This window comes from Dermacentor andersoni, chromosome 4 (genome assembly GCF_023375885.2).
Source record: "Dermacentor andersoni chromosome 4, qqDerAnde1_hic_scaffold, whole genome shotgun sequence".
Taxonomy (NCBI): Eukaryota; Metazoa; Arthropoda; class Arachnida; order Ixodida; family Ixodidae; genus Dermacentor; species Dermacentor andersoni.
This window is the reverse complement of record NC_092817.1, coordinates 5,953,545-5,969,248: the sequence shown is the minus strand read 5'-3', so window position 1 is coordinate 5,969,248 and position 15,704 is coordinate 5,953,545. Positions and strand designations below refer to the sequence as shown.

The 15,704-nt window shown below is 47.6% G+C and overlaps 1 protein-coding gene across 2 annotated transcripts in view; it reads right to left on the bottom strand.

The window, feature by feature from the left end:
• The window catches only part of LOC126535749 (uncharacterized), a 338,961-nt gene that overhangs the window by 177,705 nt on the left and 145,552 nt on the right, over positions 1 to 15,704 (bottom strand). For both annotated transcript variants that reach the window (XM_055073350.2, XM_055073351.2), the window contains exons 7-8: positions 15,037 to 15,174; positions 9,283 to 9,405 (exon numbers count right to left, since the gene is read on the bottom strand). In XM_055073350.2, the coding sequence (XP_054929325.1) occupies positions 9,283 to 9,405; positions 15,037 to 15,174 (261 nt within the window). The remainder of the gene's footprint in view (positions 1 to 9,282; positions 9,406 to 15,036; positions 15,175 to 15,704) is intronic.

Below are 15,704 nucleotides of genomic sequence, written 5' to 3'. Positions count from 1 at the left end.
GGGTTGATTTTAATTCAATTTTTGTCTGCCCACTTAGACACCTGGTTTAAGCCTTGCTGTACCTGTCTCTGACACACTGTAAGGTTGCAGGATTTCAAACCTATCTGTATGTCGTCTACGTGGACAAAATAAAAGATAGCCGGTGGTAATGATGTACGAAGCGTGTTCATCTTAACGACAAAGAGGGTGCAACTGAGTACGCCACCCTGGGGTACCCCAGTTTGCTGTATGAATGTACGCGACAGTGCATTACCTATTTTCACCCGAAATGTACGGTTGTGTAGGCAGCTTTCGATAATGTTTAGCATATCGAGGCGTATGCCCAGTGCCGTCAGGTCGCGCAGGATTCCCACCGCCAAGTTGTATCGTACGCCTTTTCCATGTCAAGAAACGCGGATAGTAAGGATTGTTTATGTACGGAAGCATCGCGAATGTTTGCTTCGATGCGCACAAGATGATTGGTTGTAGATCGCCCTTCCCTATAGCCACATTGAAATGGGTCAAGCATTTTGATGGACTCTAGAAGATGTACGACACAGCGGTTGATCCTTTCTTAAAAAGGTTACAAAGGCAGTTCATAAGCGCTATAGGACGGTAGCTATTCAGCAATGAAATATTTACCGTGCTTCAAAACAGGGATCACATCGCTTCTTTCCATTTAGATGGGAGATACCCAGCAGCGTAGGTAGTATTGAAAAATGTGAGTAGCGTGATTCATGTGTCGGAGTGTAGGTGCTTGAGCATATCGTACATGATTCTATCAGGGCCCGGTGCAGAGCTCTGACACGCTGATAAGGAAGCTTTAAGTTCGGCAGTGGTAAAAAGACGGTTATAAGGATCGTTTGGGATACAGTTCCGATTCAGTGACTTAAGTTCTTCTATTGCTTTATGTTTAAGAAAGTTCTCCGAATAGTGATTGGAGCTAGACACGCGCTCGATTGTTCGCCGAGAGCGTCCGCCTGGTCTTCCAACTAGTTTCTTTCTTTATCAACCAGGGGCAATGGATGCATTTGTTGCTCCTTAAGTATCCTCAGCCCGTTCAATACTATTACCTCCTGTGTGTACGAGTTAATGCCGCACAAGAATCTCTCCCAGCCTGTCTTCTTAGCTTGCCGTCGCGTCTGCCTTCCCTGTGATTTAATGTTTTAAATTCTATCAAATTTTCTGCCATTGGGGATCGGCGCAGTATTCCCCATGCTTTATTTTGTGTTTTTCCACGCCTCCTTGCACTCATCATTCCACCCCAGAACTCGTCTTTTGGATGCAATGACGAAGAACTCGTCTTGATTGTGCAATGACGGTATTCGCTGCCTCGATGATAAAGTGATAAAATACGCTACCGCGTCGTCAATACTAAAATCGGTGATAAAATGTCGTGATAGGTAGGTCGATTCCTTAATATGGTCCCAGTCGGCAGAAGCTAGCTTCCACCGAGGCGTGTGTGGAGGACATTGATGCTGTTCAATTAAGTTTAAAAGTACCGGAATATGGTCACTTCCGTAAGGATTTTTAATAACGCTCCATTCTAAATAAGGGATAAGAGCTGCTGAGCCAATAGAAAGGTCTATGGAAGAATGAGAATTGTGAAACACGTTATAGGAAGTCGTTTTTTTTTGTTTTTTGAACAGGCATGCATCAATGTTTACTAAAACGTCTCTATCAATCGGCCTGTCGCGTCGCATCGTGAGTCTCCCTACACCGTGTTGTGAGCATTAAAATCTTCCACGAGTATGTAAGGCCCGGGAAGATGGCTAATTAGGTTATAAAAGTCTGTATGACGTGAAGGCCTCAGCACGTTGGAGGAGACCTTTGGGGCCACCTGCCCGGAGTTGGATGGCCCCTTCTGGTGGAGTGGCGGAACAGCGCTAGCTGCAACCGCCAGGAGGCAGATGGCGTCACTGCCGGCTCACTGCGTATGGGCCGGAAAGCCGCCGGGAGCCATTGTGGCACCGCCCCCTGACGCACCACTTCAGCATAGTTGTTTGCTAGCAGGTATTACACCCGCTTGCGAGTCTCCTTAAAAATTATATTTTCGTTTACTTTGATTGTGACGATTTGTTTTTGTTTTTTCCAAGACGAGCAGGACCGCGAGTACGCGGCGAGCACCCAGCATTGGCTACACCTCCTGGATGCCCCTTTCTCCAGACACGGCTAAGCCGCGCACGGCTACACGAGGGATGGTCCGACCATCGTGTGCTCGGGTACATGGTGTCGGAACACACCAAACGCCTGCTGACACAGAGGCCCCTGCGGGAAGGTACACCTGGAGAGACATCGTTTGGTCGCATCCAGCACCTCTAGCAGTCAAGGCGGCCGCATACTTAAGGAAGGAGTGCTTTTTGCGTCGTACAAATTTAACGGCAGGACGCCAAGAGATGCGATAACCCACAATTAACCCCAAATAATGGTGTTGTCGCACCCAATTTATAGGCGTTTTGTCAAGCTACAGTCCGCTCATTGTTCAACGAGCGCGTTCTTTAGGGTGATATGCTATTGCAGCCGACTTAGCAGGTGATATGTGTAGACTAACATCCCCCAAGTACTCCGAAGTCCCGATTAGCGCTATATGCAAGCTTGCACGAACCGTGGACCGAGGTACGAAGGGCCGCTTATCCACATTGCAATGTCATCTGCGTAGACATCTATGCTCACAGAGAGGTCACTGTTCTGAGGGAAACGACTTGGAAGAGCGGCGAGTACGGTGTGAAATAAAAGCGGCGATGAAACATTGCCCTGTGGGACGCCGCATTTCACATTTCGGTATTGACTAGCTATTCCTCCGACACGCACTTTCATCCGGCGTTCCGATAGAAAGCCATGCACATAGCGGAGCAGATGACCAGAAATTCCTGCGGTTGCAAGAGCGAAAATAATCGCCTTATGCTGAACTGAATCGAAAGCATGCTGTACATCTAGGAAGAGCATGTAAGCAGAATGCTTGTTTCCTTTAGCAAATTTGAGCGCTGAGAAAACGTCTGATGTGCTGTCCAGAGCTGATCGGCGGCGACGAAAACCACTCATGACATCAGGAAAAAAAATTCTGCTTCTCTAGTCTTATATCTAAGTGAAACAAGGTCATTCGCTCCATTAACTTGATGATATTATAGGTTAGGGATATTGGCCTGTAGGACTTGAGGTGTCTTGTAGGGCACCCGGGCTTTATAAAAGGTATCACCACGGACGATTTCCATTCAGCAGGGATTACACCGGTTCTCCATACTTCACTATACTTGTCCAATATACGGTCATGAAAACTGTTATCAACGTTCCGCAATGCTTGATACGTCTCACCTTCTTCACCTGGAGCAGTGTAGCATTTGGAGAGGCTCAGCGTGTGTCGCAGCTCCTCAAGAGTGAAACTTGCCTCGTCCATCTAGCAAGCTGGTCCGTAGGAAGCGATTATGGTCCTCTGACTTGTCAAAGACGGAAGGTCGCCATTTATGGCGTCACTGGATACAGGAGAGACGAAAAAGTCTGAATATGTTTCTGCTAGAACTTTTGCTGACTTACCAGTCACTATTCACAAAGCAGTCGTAGGATTATTGCAGATTTCAGGAGTGTGGAGAGCCTTCAGTATGCGCCATACACTTCAAAAACCACTTCCAGTGTTCAACAAACTGCATGAGGCTTCCCTGCTCTTGTGACGAAGCTGTTTTGTATGCCGTCGTATGGTGTAACAGTTGAGGAGGACGTCGGGATGAAAAACTGGAGGTTTATTTACATTATTTACAGTGAGACGACCAAGAAATTAACAGTCATAGAGTCATTACGGGCCGGCAGCAACTCGGACGCTGCGGCCCGTGGCAAGACGCTCGAAAGAGATCAATGAAGGAATGCTCTCTTGCTGCTCCCGGTCTCTGGCTTTTAAGCCCTTCGGTGTCTCGAAGTCACGTCACGTTCGGCCAATCGGCGAGCCCGCTCAGGTAACGCCATTTTCGGCCAATCGGCGAGCCCGCTCAGGTGTCGTCATTTTCGGCCAATGGTAGGCGCCCGTGCGATTGTGTCACACCGGGCGGAGAGGGTCGCTCCTTGGGCCCCAATTGTCCGAGGACTTACTTCTCTCTGCGGTATTGCTTTCCCGGTTTGCAATGCGCGGTCACAATAGGCGGATGGGGCGATGCTGCCAGGGTTTCACCGTGCAATACAGCTGTCTTGCTTCGAGACCCACTTTACCTGGAACAGTGCCAGGCTCTCGCTACACTTTCGGGAAGAGTCAAGCAGTGAATAGCTCCAGATGCGGCGTACGAGGTGGGGGCCGCCAACTTGTTTGCACGTACCGCGCCTCGGGAATGTGGTATACGTGCTTCTGCGCTCCTTAATTAGCTGTGGCTCGATTCGATGTGGTCTGGTGAACTCGAAGGGGGCTCAGGAAAAGGTCCCGTATCTAACAATGACTGCATCAATGCGATTATACACAGTCCAGTCGGCGCGTCGTTTAGAGCGCTGTGCTCGCCTATAAGTGCGCCATCGACATGCGCGAAGCCGCAAAAGCTTTAGATCGAGGTTTGGTTTGCCCATACTCCGTCGTCGTTGTACTGTAGCATCCCGTAAACACTCACTCATCAGTTTGCACAGGCTGTCTTGAGATGGCGCCTCTGAGATCAGCTGGCGGAACTTGTCCCAGTTTCTCACTGTATACACGGCAGTCAGGCGACCCGCAGTATGTGTTGGTGTTAACCAAATGGGTTAACACCAAAAGCCCCACGGTTCAGGTTCACATAATCAGGCTAAGCACACATCTCTCGTTGATATCGCAAGGTCTATAGTGGAATGCCCCTTTGCTCAACCTATAAATGTACGTGAACCGTCATTCAGTATTTCGAGATCGTTTTTGATAATGATATCGTGAATTGAATTCCTGCCCCACGATTGTTTTGGAGAGGGCTAAACCATCGCAGATGGTGGGCATTAAAATCTCCACGTAACACAAACGATGCACCACACCGAGACACTAAGCATTCAAGTAGTGAATTATCTGAGGAACGTGTAGGCCAGCTGTATATGCTTGCCACCGTCGTGGACACACCCCTGAGGGATACGGTAAAAGCTGCACACTCAAACTCAACGTCACAGATGTCGTCTGTGTCAAGAACCGTGTAATACCGAGTCAGCACGTACGTACACTGATGCTTTGGAAGCATTGCGCGTAGGCGTCGCGTCCACACACTAGAAAGAGCCACAAGCTGGTCCCGCGCATCGAGTACTACTGTGGACACCAACGAAGCCTGGCAATCAATATTCGTCTTTGCTTACTTTAGTTTCCTGAAGCGCTATGATGTCTGGTGGAGTCTTCACAGCGATGAGCCGAAGAATAAGATCAGCGTGCCGCGGTCGCATCGACCTGACATTCCATTCCTGCAGAAAGGGGCGAGGCTGCTGACAACTGTTAAAATTGTTTTCTGTAATACGTCTAGGGAAGACCGTGGAGGACTGGAGCGAAGTCCTCTAAAAGTTGCTCTGCTGCTGATGCTGCTGGTGTCTCACGACTGGCGATTAGAGATCTCATGACGTTGGCAAGCATCTTCAGAAGATTGACATGTTGCACATCGTCGTTGGCTGAGATCAGTTGACGTACTGCGTTTGCAGTGCTTTCCACTGTGGTCGAAGTCTTTGTAGAGACTTGTTCCGACGATTTCGATGGCAGCGCTGGCCACGATGAGTCTGAGAGGCAGAAAGTCCACCCCCATACTTTCCCATGCATTGTGTCTTTGTCATTCTTTGAGCGCGCTGCTTTCCCAGTCGCTGCAGTAGCCCTACGGCGACGCAAGCTTTCATGTCCTGCTGCCTTTTTTTGGCTTTCTCTTTTAGTGTTTTTGTTTCATTCTTCAATGAGCGACATCCTTTATCCGTAGCCAAATGTTCACCATTACAGTTAGGACATCGATATGCCTGACTTTCACAGGAATCTACATGGTGATTCCCACAGCATTTGGCACAGGCCAGACCTCTGGTCCAAAAGCCCTGAACATGACCTGTCTTAAAACACTTATGACGTTGCAAAAGCCGTGGTACGAAAGGTTGAGCAGGATAGCACACAAGTCCAGCCTTTATATGACTAGGCAGCTTTCCAGAGGCAAAAATTATCTTCATGCACTTTAACAAGCCCAGCCTTCGAACACTACTTATTTTGCATGGTGGCGTGCAAACGATCATGTTCTTGAAAACGTTGTCTTTGAGATCCAAGTCGACATCAGATACGACACCAGCTGCTATATGTGTATACTGTGGTATGTAGGGCCACATGTGGACCCCACATATTTGACAAACCAAGTAGAGGTTCCAACATCTTATCATCACTTCTATCAACGGCAATGACATTATTCCAGGGGTTCAAACGAACGTCTTGGATTAGTCCAGGGGCAAGATTGAAGAAGAAACCGTTAAGTCTCTGTCGGAAGCTAGCATTCAGGCTTACCATTGCGTCGACGGGCATGAAAGTTACTGTCGTAGTCTTGATGCTACTGTATATGATAGTCGCTTCACTTGAGGACGATTCCTGAGCCATCCGGTTTGGACGGCAGTGCTTGACAGGCATGAAAGCATCTGAATCTTCCGATCTTGAGCCAGAAAGCTCAGAATCAGCAGCGTAGGATCCTACTGCCGAACTGAGCCGCTTCCGAGCCGTGGGCGGTCTATGCTTGCCGCCAGACGAGTGCAAGACCATATCTTCCATGGCAAGCTCCGCGGGAAGGATCTCCCAGCAGAATAGGAGCCTTTAAGGTTCAGCACAAGCGTCGTTGCCTGTTACTGATGCACGAAAAGCATGTAAATAGAGAAACTGCAACACCAGAAGAAAACCACCATCCGAGCACAAAAAACTTCCTATGTGACACGTAACGAAATTTTAGCAATTACAAAACATGCGACAAAAAATCACTGCAAAGACGCCCTGGTGAGACCTGTCAGTGCGTAAAAATTTCTTCCAGTCACTGATATTTAGTCACTATGCAGGGTGTCCTAGCTATCAAGCAACGCTTTTCAAAAATACACGAGCCATTTTACGCGAAGATAACGAAGTGCGTGTTGTTTACACTCGAGTAGAACAGACGCCAGTAAACGTTTTTGATGACATTCAGTTTAATAATAAATCGCAATTACCTAATCTTTAAAAACTGTTCCGAATAGCGTGGTGTCAACGAATAATTTGTGTAAAATTGAAAAAAAAAACTTAAACCGCGTGTTTTCAGCCAAGTACTTTTCTGCCCATTTAATTTTTCTGGCTGATAAACAAAGCCCGCAAAAATTTCAAAATCTGCCTTCCAATAGAGAGTGCGAGGAGTCCCTCTTTCTTTGTCTTGTGAAAGGACTACAGAAAGGACAATCATATAGATATTCATATTGATATTAGTACGTGACAAACAATCCGCCAGCATCAAAAAGCAGCGCCCTCAAACTCGCTCCACCGAAGTTAATGAGCGCACCCTTTCCACGAGGCATCAACCATTGGCACTCTTTACCTTTCAACACCGAGGCACCGCTCTGTCGCGGATCGGGAGAGCCAGACAAAGCGCCAGCTCTGCCACTATCTGCTATGGGGCTGGTCTGAATGCACTGCTTTCAACAGGTACGGTTGTTCTTGGAGTAAGCTTCCGTAATGATAGGTATATGCCTAGAATGACTTTAAATAAAGGAAACGTACACGCATGGGGGCCGCAGCGCTGTTTGACTAGTTGCGAAGTTGAAGCTTCCTTTGGGGCTGAGTTGCATCGCGTTCGTTCTAACACTGTGATTTAACCGACTAGCCTGTCCGGAGTAATGATAGTGTATAGCCCACACGAGAGAAACGCTATACAACCGCATTTATGCCGATCAACCCTCTACTCTCTGCAAAGCGCATTATCTGGGTGCCAAGGCCTCACCCGCCAATGCCCACCGCACTAACACTACACGCATCCTTAATACGGCCGAGCAGCGGGAGAAGTTGCTGCTCAGCTTGAACCCAGAAGAGCAGCTCTGAGCTGTCCGGATGGCCGAAGACGCCGACAGAAGGCAAGGACTGGCCGCCGTCTGAGGAAGGAGGGGACTCGGGGTTAGTCTCCCGGCCTCGCCGCGCCTGGACCCCATCAAGGACACAATAAAATTTTATCTCTCTAGATGTTGCCATTCAGAAGAACGCTGTAATTGATGCGTAAGGGCTTAATACTGTACGTTTACGCCGTTACTGCAACAGAATTCCACACGTCGCCTTTGCCACTATTGTAAAGAGAATTCCACCATGTCAGCTAGCAATTTGCATGTTGCCGTTATGTACTGTATAACAAGAAACGTTAAGACGAAGCATTAGCTCGGGCCCAACTCCGATGCGGCCTATTCAAATACATGTAAAACGCAGAAACGCATTTCTGAGATAACCACTGGGGCGATATTAATGAAATTTATTGTATTTGGGAGAAAGGGTAAATTCTAGTGAGTGTTGTGTAGCAGAATTTCGATGTTGAGCTTTAATTCTGTTACAAAAATGTTCAAAAATACTGAAGTTAAAAAATATATCAGCACCAAGTTTGCAAATAATAACTCTGTATTAAGAGAAGATATCATGGTTCTGTAAACGGCATCTATTAGATCATTCAAAGCGGACAAATTCAGTGTGCTAATTTGTATCTTACCTGAAATCGTTATGTTCTGTACAAGGGTTGTGGAGAAGCTGTATTTCCATATTACGAAATGTTTTGAGGTTCATGTGTTACATATCAATTTTGTGCGCTTTAGATGTGATTTTAGATGCAATTCACAGCATTGTTGTATCATTTTTCATTGCTGAGTTACAGGGTTGTAAACTTCATAGTTTCGTTTTCTGAAAATGTGCGATTTCTGCCATTTTTTAAATAAATAATCGACGACCTAAATCAAAACTTCGAAAGCGACAGTCACTAGATTTTAAGCTTTTCTTTTAAATGCAGGAAACCTTGTCAAATTTGGTGCAGTGTTTGCCGCATAAAGCTAACTCTCCTTTTACATGTATTTAGATAGGAGCACCCGAGCTAAACCTTCCTCTTCCGCTTCCATGATGTGTGAAATAGCTTAAGTCAGAAAGCCTAAATACATATGTCTGAAACTTTCGTCAAGAATAAATCGTAATGTGTAGAAGGCGGGTAATGTAGCTCCACTTGAAGAAACATAACGGGACACTCGGTGATTCATTCTGATTTGACTGTATGTATACTTCCACGACTCCGATCGTTTCGCCCGGCCTTCGAAAGGACCGTGCCTGGACGTCGATTTCGAATGTAGTGCATGACCAAGCGCGCGATTCTTATAGATAATAAGTGGGCAGCTCCTCACCTTCACAGCTTTTTCCATCGGCTTGGCGCCTGTAGCCCTTGTGACACTCGCAGTAGGCGGATCCCAGTAGGTTTACGCACCTGTGCGCGCAGCCATACTTGTTCTCGATGCACTCGTCCACGTCTGCCGCAGAAAAGGAGAAAGCAACAGGCAGACTCCGGCGCTTTTGCACCCTGATATCATACCTACCAAAAACTGTGCCAGCATAAAAAATTACGCAAATACCGTCGACGATCACTGTCAATGAAAGCGAATAGCCGAACGCTTCAAGGGAGCTGCTCGATTTGAATGGAATCGTCGCCTTAATTATTTAACCATTTAATTAAATAATTATACAGTATTGCAGCCAGCAGTGCTTATCTCGAGGAGAGGGTTACGTGAGATGGGTTCGGCAACAATATGACGACATATATTGTTTGCAGCGAGGACACTTAGGTGACGTTTCTTTTTCTCACCACGTGGTTGGATCCACACTCGATCCTCTCAAAGAGCGGCGACAGTCGGCGTTCGGCAACTGCCGCAACGCCAGCGAGCGCGCCCTTGGCGCCTTTGTTTCCACCTACAAGCATCGCGACCACCAACCACGAAAACGAGTGAAAGAGCCAAGGGCACTACCTTTAAGAATAAAGTGCTGTGGCCAACAGCTGCATTTCCAGGTTATGCATAATCACGGGAACGGTGCCATTCCCGTATACGACTACTGCGGTGTTCGTAAAACTGTTTTCCACAGAATTTTGCGAATGAGATGCTCGCTAGAGGGACTAGCCGGCGCCACGTTTTACGAAACTTTCTAGGGCGTTTGCGTTGGCAAAATCGTTATTAGATTATTCTGTGTGTTTTGCTTTCGCGCTTTTCAAATGCCTGTAGTTCAATCGCGCCTACAGAGCTTTTACAGCGAGCTGCGCACCTGGAGCCGCCACAGGCACGCCGCCATTGCACGCCTTCTCGATTGGGAGCTCCAGGGGAGGCCGGCGATGGCTTAGTAGCTGTGGAAGATACTGTGCACTGCGAGAACAGCGACTTCAAGCCTGCACGAAGAGTGCCCGTATACCTAGTCATGCCTCGCATGTTTGCGCAAGGCGACAAGCTCGACCGCCGGATGAATTTTCGGCAAGGAAAGAGCTCGAGTAATGGCCTGCAAAATATCACAGCAGCTAATACATCCTTCTTTTTTATGACGAAATGACCCATTCTTCCACAGATACATACATGCTTTCGTGACATACCAGCCAGAACGTGGACTCCAGTACCATTTGGTGTCAATGGCAAGAACAACATTTTCCCGGTGACCAATTGGAATCATTACAGTGTAGCTTTGATAATTAATTATTGTACAAGAATAGTTCCATTAACTCAGACCTGGATGCATAGTGGCTTCCTGTTACCAGACAGGACTTTCGTTTTGTGTACTTAATACAGATATGATCGGTCAGAAAAAAGAGAATGCTTGGAAGCATACAGATTTAGATAGGCATCAGAAAAGCACCTAAGCGGCAACCAGTTGTATAGCAGAAACGTCAAGCGTACAGTGTTACAGAAAATGTATTAGCCATCCTGGCCCTGCGAAAGTGGATGTCCAGCGAAGATGTTGAAAACCGCCACTACGAATGCGAAGGGGGGCCTGCAATGTTTTATTACTTTAGCGCAGTTGTAACAATGGTAATTTAGAGTAACGACGGTAATGGGAGTAATGGTAATTTTGGCAGCACGCCGCCGCTGGTTTTATTGCAATTTCTGTTTCCCTTTGCCGCTCCTCGAGAGTCCTAACTATGCGTTGCGTACCCGTAGCGGTGCTGCAACAAGAATGAAATCAGTTGCTAGGCTATTTTTTTTTATGTACGAAAGGCTAGAGACGTCACTCCCCAAGTCGCAAGCAGCCTATGCCGCAGCAGCTTGTGAAACAGTGATATCGACCGGGAAAACGTATGCGGGGAGCGTTTCGTGCTTCGCATTATCCGGAGCACCTTATCATCAGTTATGTGTTTCCGATGCTTGCTTTGAGCTTGTTCTTTAGTGAAACGAACACTGGTCTGTATATTGTATGCGTTATTCCATATAATGTATGCACTTTTCGCTTCACTTTGCTGAGTGCTTGATATCACTACCTTACCGGGGTACAAGCCATTGCTCCTGCCCTGCGCCACCGCTAGGATCTGCCCACATTTCTGCTAACGGACGTGGACACCAAAAACATTCTATGGAAACAAGTTATTACGCCAAATTGGCACCACAGAGGCAAGAGCTTTTCGAGCTTTTCTTTACACAGCTTTGAGCTAATCGACCGCTGGTAGCTCGCTCTGTGCTCTGGTCAAGTGGTCTAGGAGAACCGATTGCCGGTAAGGATCAACATAACGTTACTGTCCCCGCTAGCACAAGACAACACATAATGATGAGCATCGATAAGCTTATAAGTCAGCACTACGTCCTCACCCCGCAATTGAAATACTCGACCAACTTTTACTACCCAAAGCAGTAGCGCAGTGAAACGGGCAGCTGTAGACAGGCGCGCGCTGCTTTTCTTTCTGCGCCGTGAATAAAATGGCAGGCGTGCGATCATTCCGTCACATGCAACAATTCAGTCTTCGCTTGCGCGAATGCATTTTAATCTCTGCCGTAAGCAAGTGGGAACACCACAACCAGCTAGTTATCTGATCAGCGCTGGCCGCAAAAATGACGTGGTTGATATCAAACAACGTGGTCGGCACCGGTCCCAGACACGCATGTCCTGCTCGCGCACGCGCGCCAAATTCCGGGCCAAGTTGTGGCACGTGTACAGTTAACGAGGGGCTACCGACGACAAAGGGGGGGGGCACACAAGACCGCATCAGCCTCACAAGTCTAGCGCCACGACGGCAAGCATATCATATGTAAAAGCCAACGTTGGGCTGTTTTATTTGTTATCTTCGTCAAGCACTAGCGCAGTCTAACAGCTATAGGCAGGCATCGCGGCAGGCACCGCGGCAGGCACCACACAAATTATTGGCAGGGAATCCACGCGATACGAACGAGAAATGATTGAAGGGTACCATATCCGAAAACATGGTCGCCATCAAAGCGTGTACCCTCGTTATCGCTGTCAAAGAAAGCGATACCTTATTTAGAAAAATATGGTTACTAATGCCATTTTGGGTTTTGTTAATAGTGACCTGGTATGTACGACGCATGCGTGCTCTGGCTGCTCTGCGAACTTCTGTGTGGTTGTTTTCATTAAACTGGTTGCTAGTCCAAGCTTGTGTCTGTCTACTTCTCTCCTGGTGTTTGCGTCTTAAAGGCTGGGTTCCACCGTTTTTAAAGTATGTACCAACAGGCCCAGCAACAGACTCTTCTGCGATTTGTTTCTTCTACAATAGGCAGCTTTTTGCATGTGTGTTCGAAGGAAAGCCAACTGACTGCATGCGTTGCTGCAATTTCCCTCACGACGTGCAAGGCACGCTTTTTATCACGTTGCATCAAAACTGGGGTGCATCATCCCGGTGTCCTTAGCATGTTTTGCCTTCTAGAGCCTTCGGTTGGCCATTGGACACGCATATGCAAAATTTTAAAATCCGAAGCTAGAAGAGAGGTTGGCCATATGTAAGATTGTCTTCAGTTGCTTTGCTTGAACGGGAAAAAGGACTATCGCTCTCTGAACACACTGCCGTAACACCGTCTTATGGCTGCACAGCTGACTGAAGTTTATTCGAACTTTATGCGACAGCATCTACCTCGCAAGCCGTCGACAGGGCGTCCTCGTGGATCGGTTACATACCTGCCAATTCCGACAGTGCCGCCTGATATTCACTCGCTACTACAAAAGTGACCAAAGTTCAGCTTGGAACCCAACATGCCCCATCGCGTCTCTTGGGAATGGTTCATCGTACTGCCAGCAAGGCGTCGTCGGAAGAAAAGGAACGCTGCATATCTGAAGGTGTGGATTCCCTTCTGCATTCTGATGAGAGGCTACGTAGAAGTGGCGAGCACTCAGTACGCGCCGCTGTTCGCTATTGTCGTGAGCCGAACCTCGGCTTACTACAGCCTGATAAAGAAGGCAGGTTTGTTGTCCTTCCCAGCGAACTTATCTCAGAAAAGGTATGCAAGCGGTTGCAAAGAACTTTAAACAGGTAACCCAAAAACCCGCGAAATTCAAGACAAACGCTATTAAGCTTCTCAGTGAGCTTGACATGGGTAAGCTAAAGGAGGTGCGCATAACAAAGATGGACAAACCGACTTTCTTTGCAGTTAAGACACATATGGTTGACTGCCCGTGTTGAACCATTGTCACGGAGAAGGGAACCTGGCAGCAATCGGTAGGCCTTTACTTGCAACGCTGGCTAAAAACACTCGCTGTAACTGATCCATTTTCTGCCACTTCTTCGGACTGTGTGGTGAACTTTCTGCTTGAAAAACAGCCCTGTGCCAACACGGCGTGTCCATTTCACTCCATTTTCACTGAGAAATCGCCTGGTGATTACGTTGGCGATGATGATCGGGTGCTCTGAATTTTGTATATTTAATGTTTTATTTCTCCTCTAGAGCCATTTTTATTATTTTTTAAACTTCCGTAGCTGTACACTGTGGGATTTCGCAGTGCGAGCCGCAGCGGGTCGAGTGCCGGGAAGGTGACGTCCTCGCTTGGTCATGTGAGCTTTGGTAAGATTGATTGATAAGAACATTTGGTAACATTGATTGATGGTAACATCATTGACAACAACGGACGACGGATTTTCGGCGTCATGGGGCATGTAATGCTGTCACATCCCGTAACGGGGGCAACATGTGCAGACGTTGTCGCGCGTTTGGCCTGTACAGGTTCACGCTGCCGCTTCCATCAAAGTCATGGCGGAGTTTTCGTTGCATCAAGATATCGGAACACTGCGGCAAACCCACCGATAGGCCTCGACTGTTGCGGTTAGCAGTGGTAGAAATAGGCCTGCAGAATTTAGGATTTACAGTCTACTGGCGACCTAATAATGATCACAGCAGTCCTGTCCAACCACTTCATCAAGGGAAAATGAGACACCCTTCCAATCTTAGCATTTACTACAAAGGAAACCCATACAGGTTCCTCGAAATAAAGGCCTCGCAGTTGAAGGAAAAATTGCCGTCGTTGTCCGTACTCGAACCCGGAACCACCGCCTTTCCGGGGCAGCCGATCTACCATCTGAGCTAACCAGGCGGCTAGCAGATGGCAGGGTGAAGTCGAACCCACCAACAACTCGAAGCAAAGGTGAGCGTTTGTCGTAATAACTCTGCGGAAACCCGCAAGGTGGAGAGAAGTAATTAACCTACTTTGTGGCAATTGCTACGATTAGGTGGATGTCTCATTTTCTCTTTATTAATTAATTCTCTCCACCTTGCGGTTTTCCACAGAACTATTACGTGAATCCCCTACCACTCCAACTAACTAACATATGGCACTGAGCTGAGGCGTCGCCGTTCCTGAACATGTTCATTCAGGCGTACACAGGGTAAGCTGCTCTGATACAACAGCATTTTTGGGATTTCACGAACATGTACCCAAGCATTGTTTCACTTGAAGCAACTTATCGTTAGACGTAGGCCCGAATTCTCTTTCATTAGAAGTGTTCGCCGTCGGCCGTTATACGTTCAATATCATGTTTAGCCGACGGCCAACCGTTCCGGTTTACATAGCGAGTCACATACCGGTTCTTTCGCCTCTTAGTAAGAGATTGCAGGGGCACGCAGGCCTTTAGCTGGTGTGCTTGCGGTTCTTTAAACGGGCGATAGTTCCATAGCAGTCAACCAAAAGGATACCTTCGCAGCGCTTGCTGTTTCTAGAAAGTTGCAATCCTTCAGGACAAGAACAGATGGCTGCGCTGTCGCCTGAATGGCAAGTATGAGAGCAGCCGCCATTATTTTCCGCGCAGTAGTCCCGAGGGCGAGCTCTGATGTCTGAAAAGAAGAAGAAAGCATAATTAACCTCCAGCCGTGTTACATATTAACATGAAAATGAGTGGCTTATACGGGACAAATTATCTGTATTTAGTCGCCGTTTGTGTTGTGGCCTCTCTGTACGTTCCCGCGATGTCGTGTGGACTGCTTTCTCAGACGCGATGCGTCGCGGAGGAGTCGCTGCGGCAGCTGGAGACGGCAGCTAGACGATACTGGGATGCTGTGTAGCCAGTTTCATGTTGCGCTTGAGCACCTTCTTGCCCTAGCTGCAGGACTCGTGTTCCAAAGGTGGATTTGAAGGCGTCGCTCTACGCCGTATACTCATGTGCTCATTCACGGTGTCAGTCAAACTTCTCTCTGGGAGTTATCTACGTATGCGTAAGCATTGCACCACTTGGTCATCTCCACGCAGCCCGGTGTAATTATCAATGTTATAAAAACTTCATCCGACCAGTATAAACGACAGCTCTGCGGCGACACTAACTGCTGCAGACGGCGCCGCAAGGTGAATTGATAACTCAAACTATTGC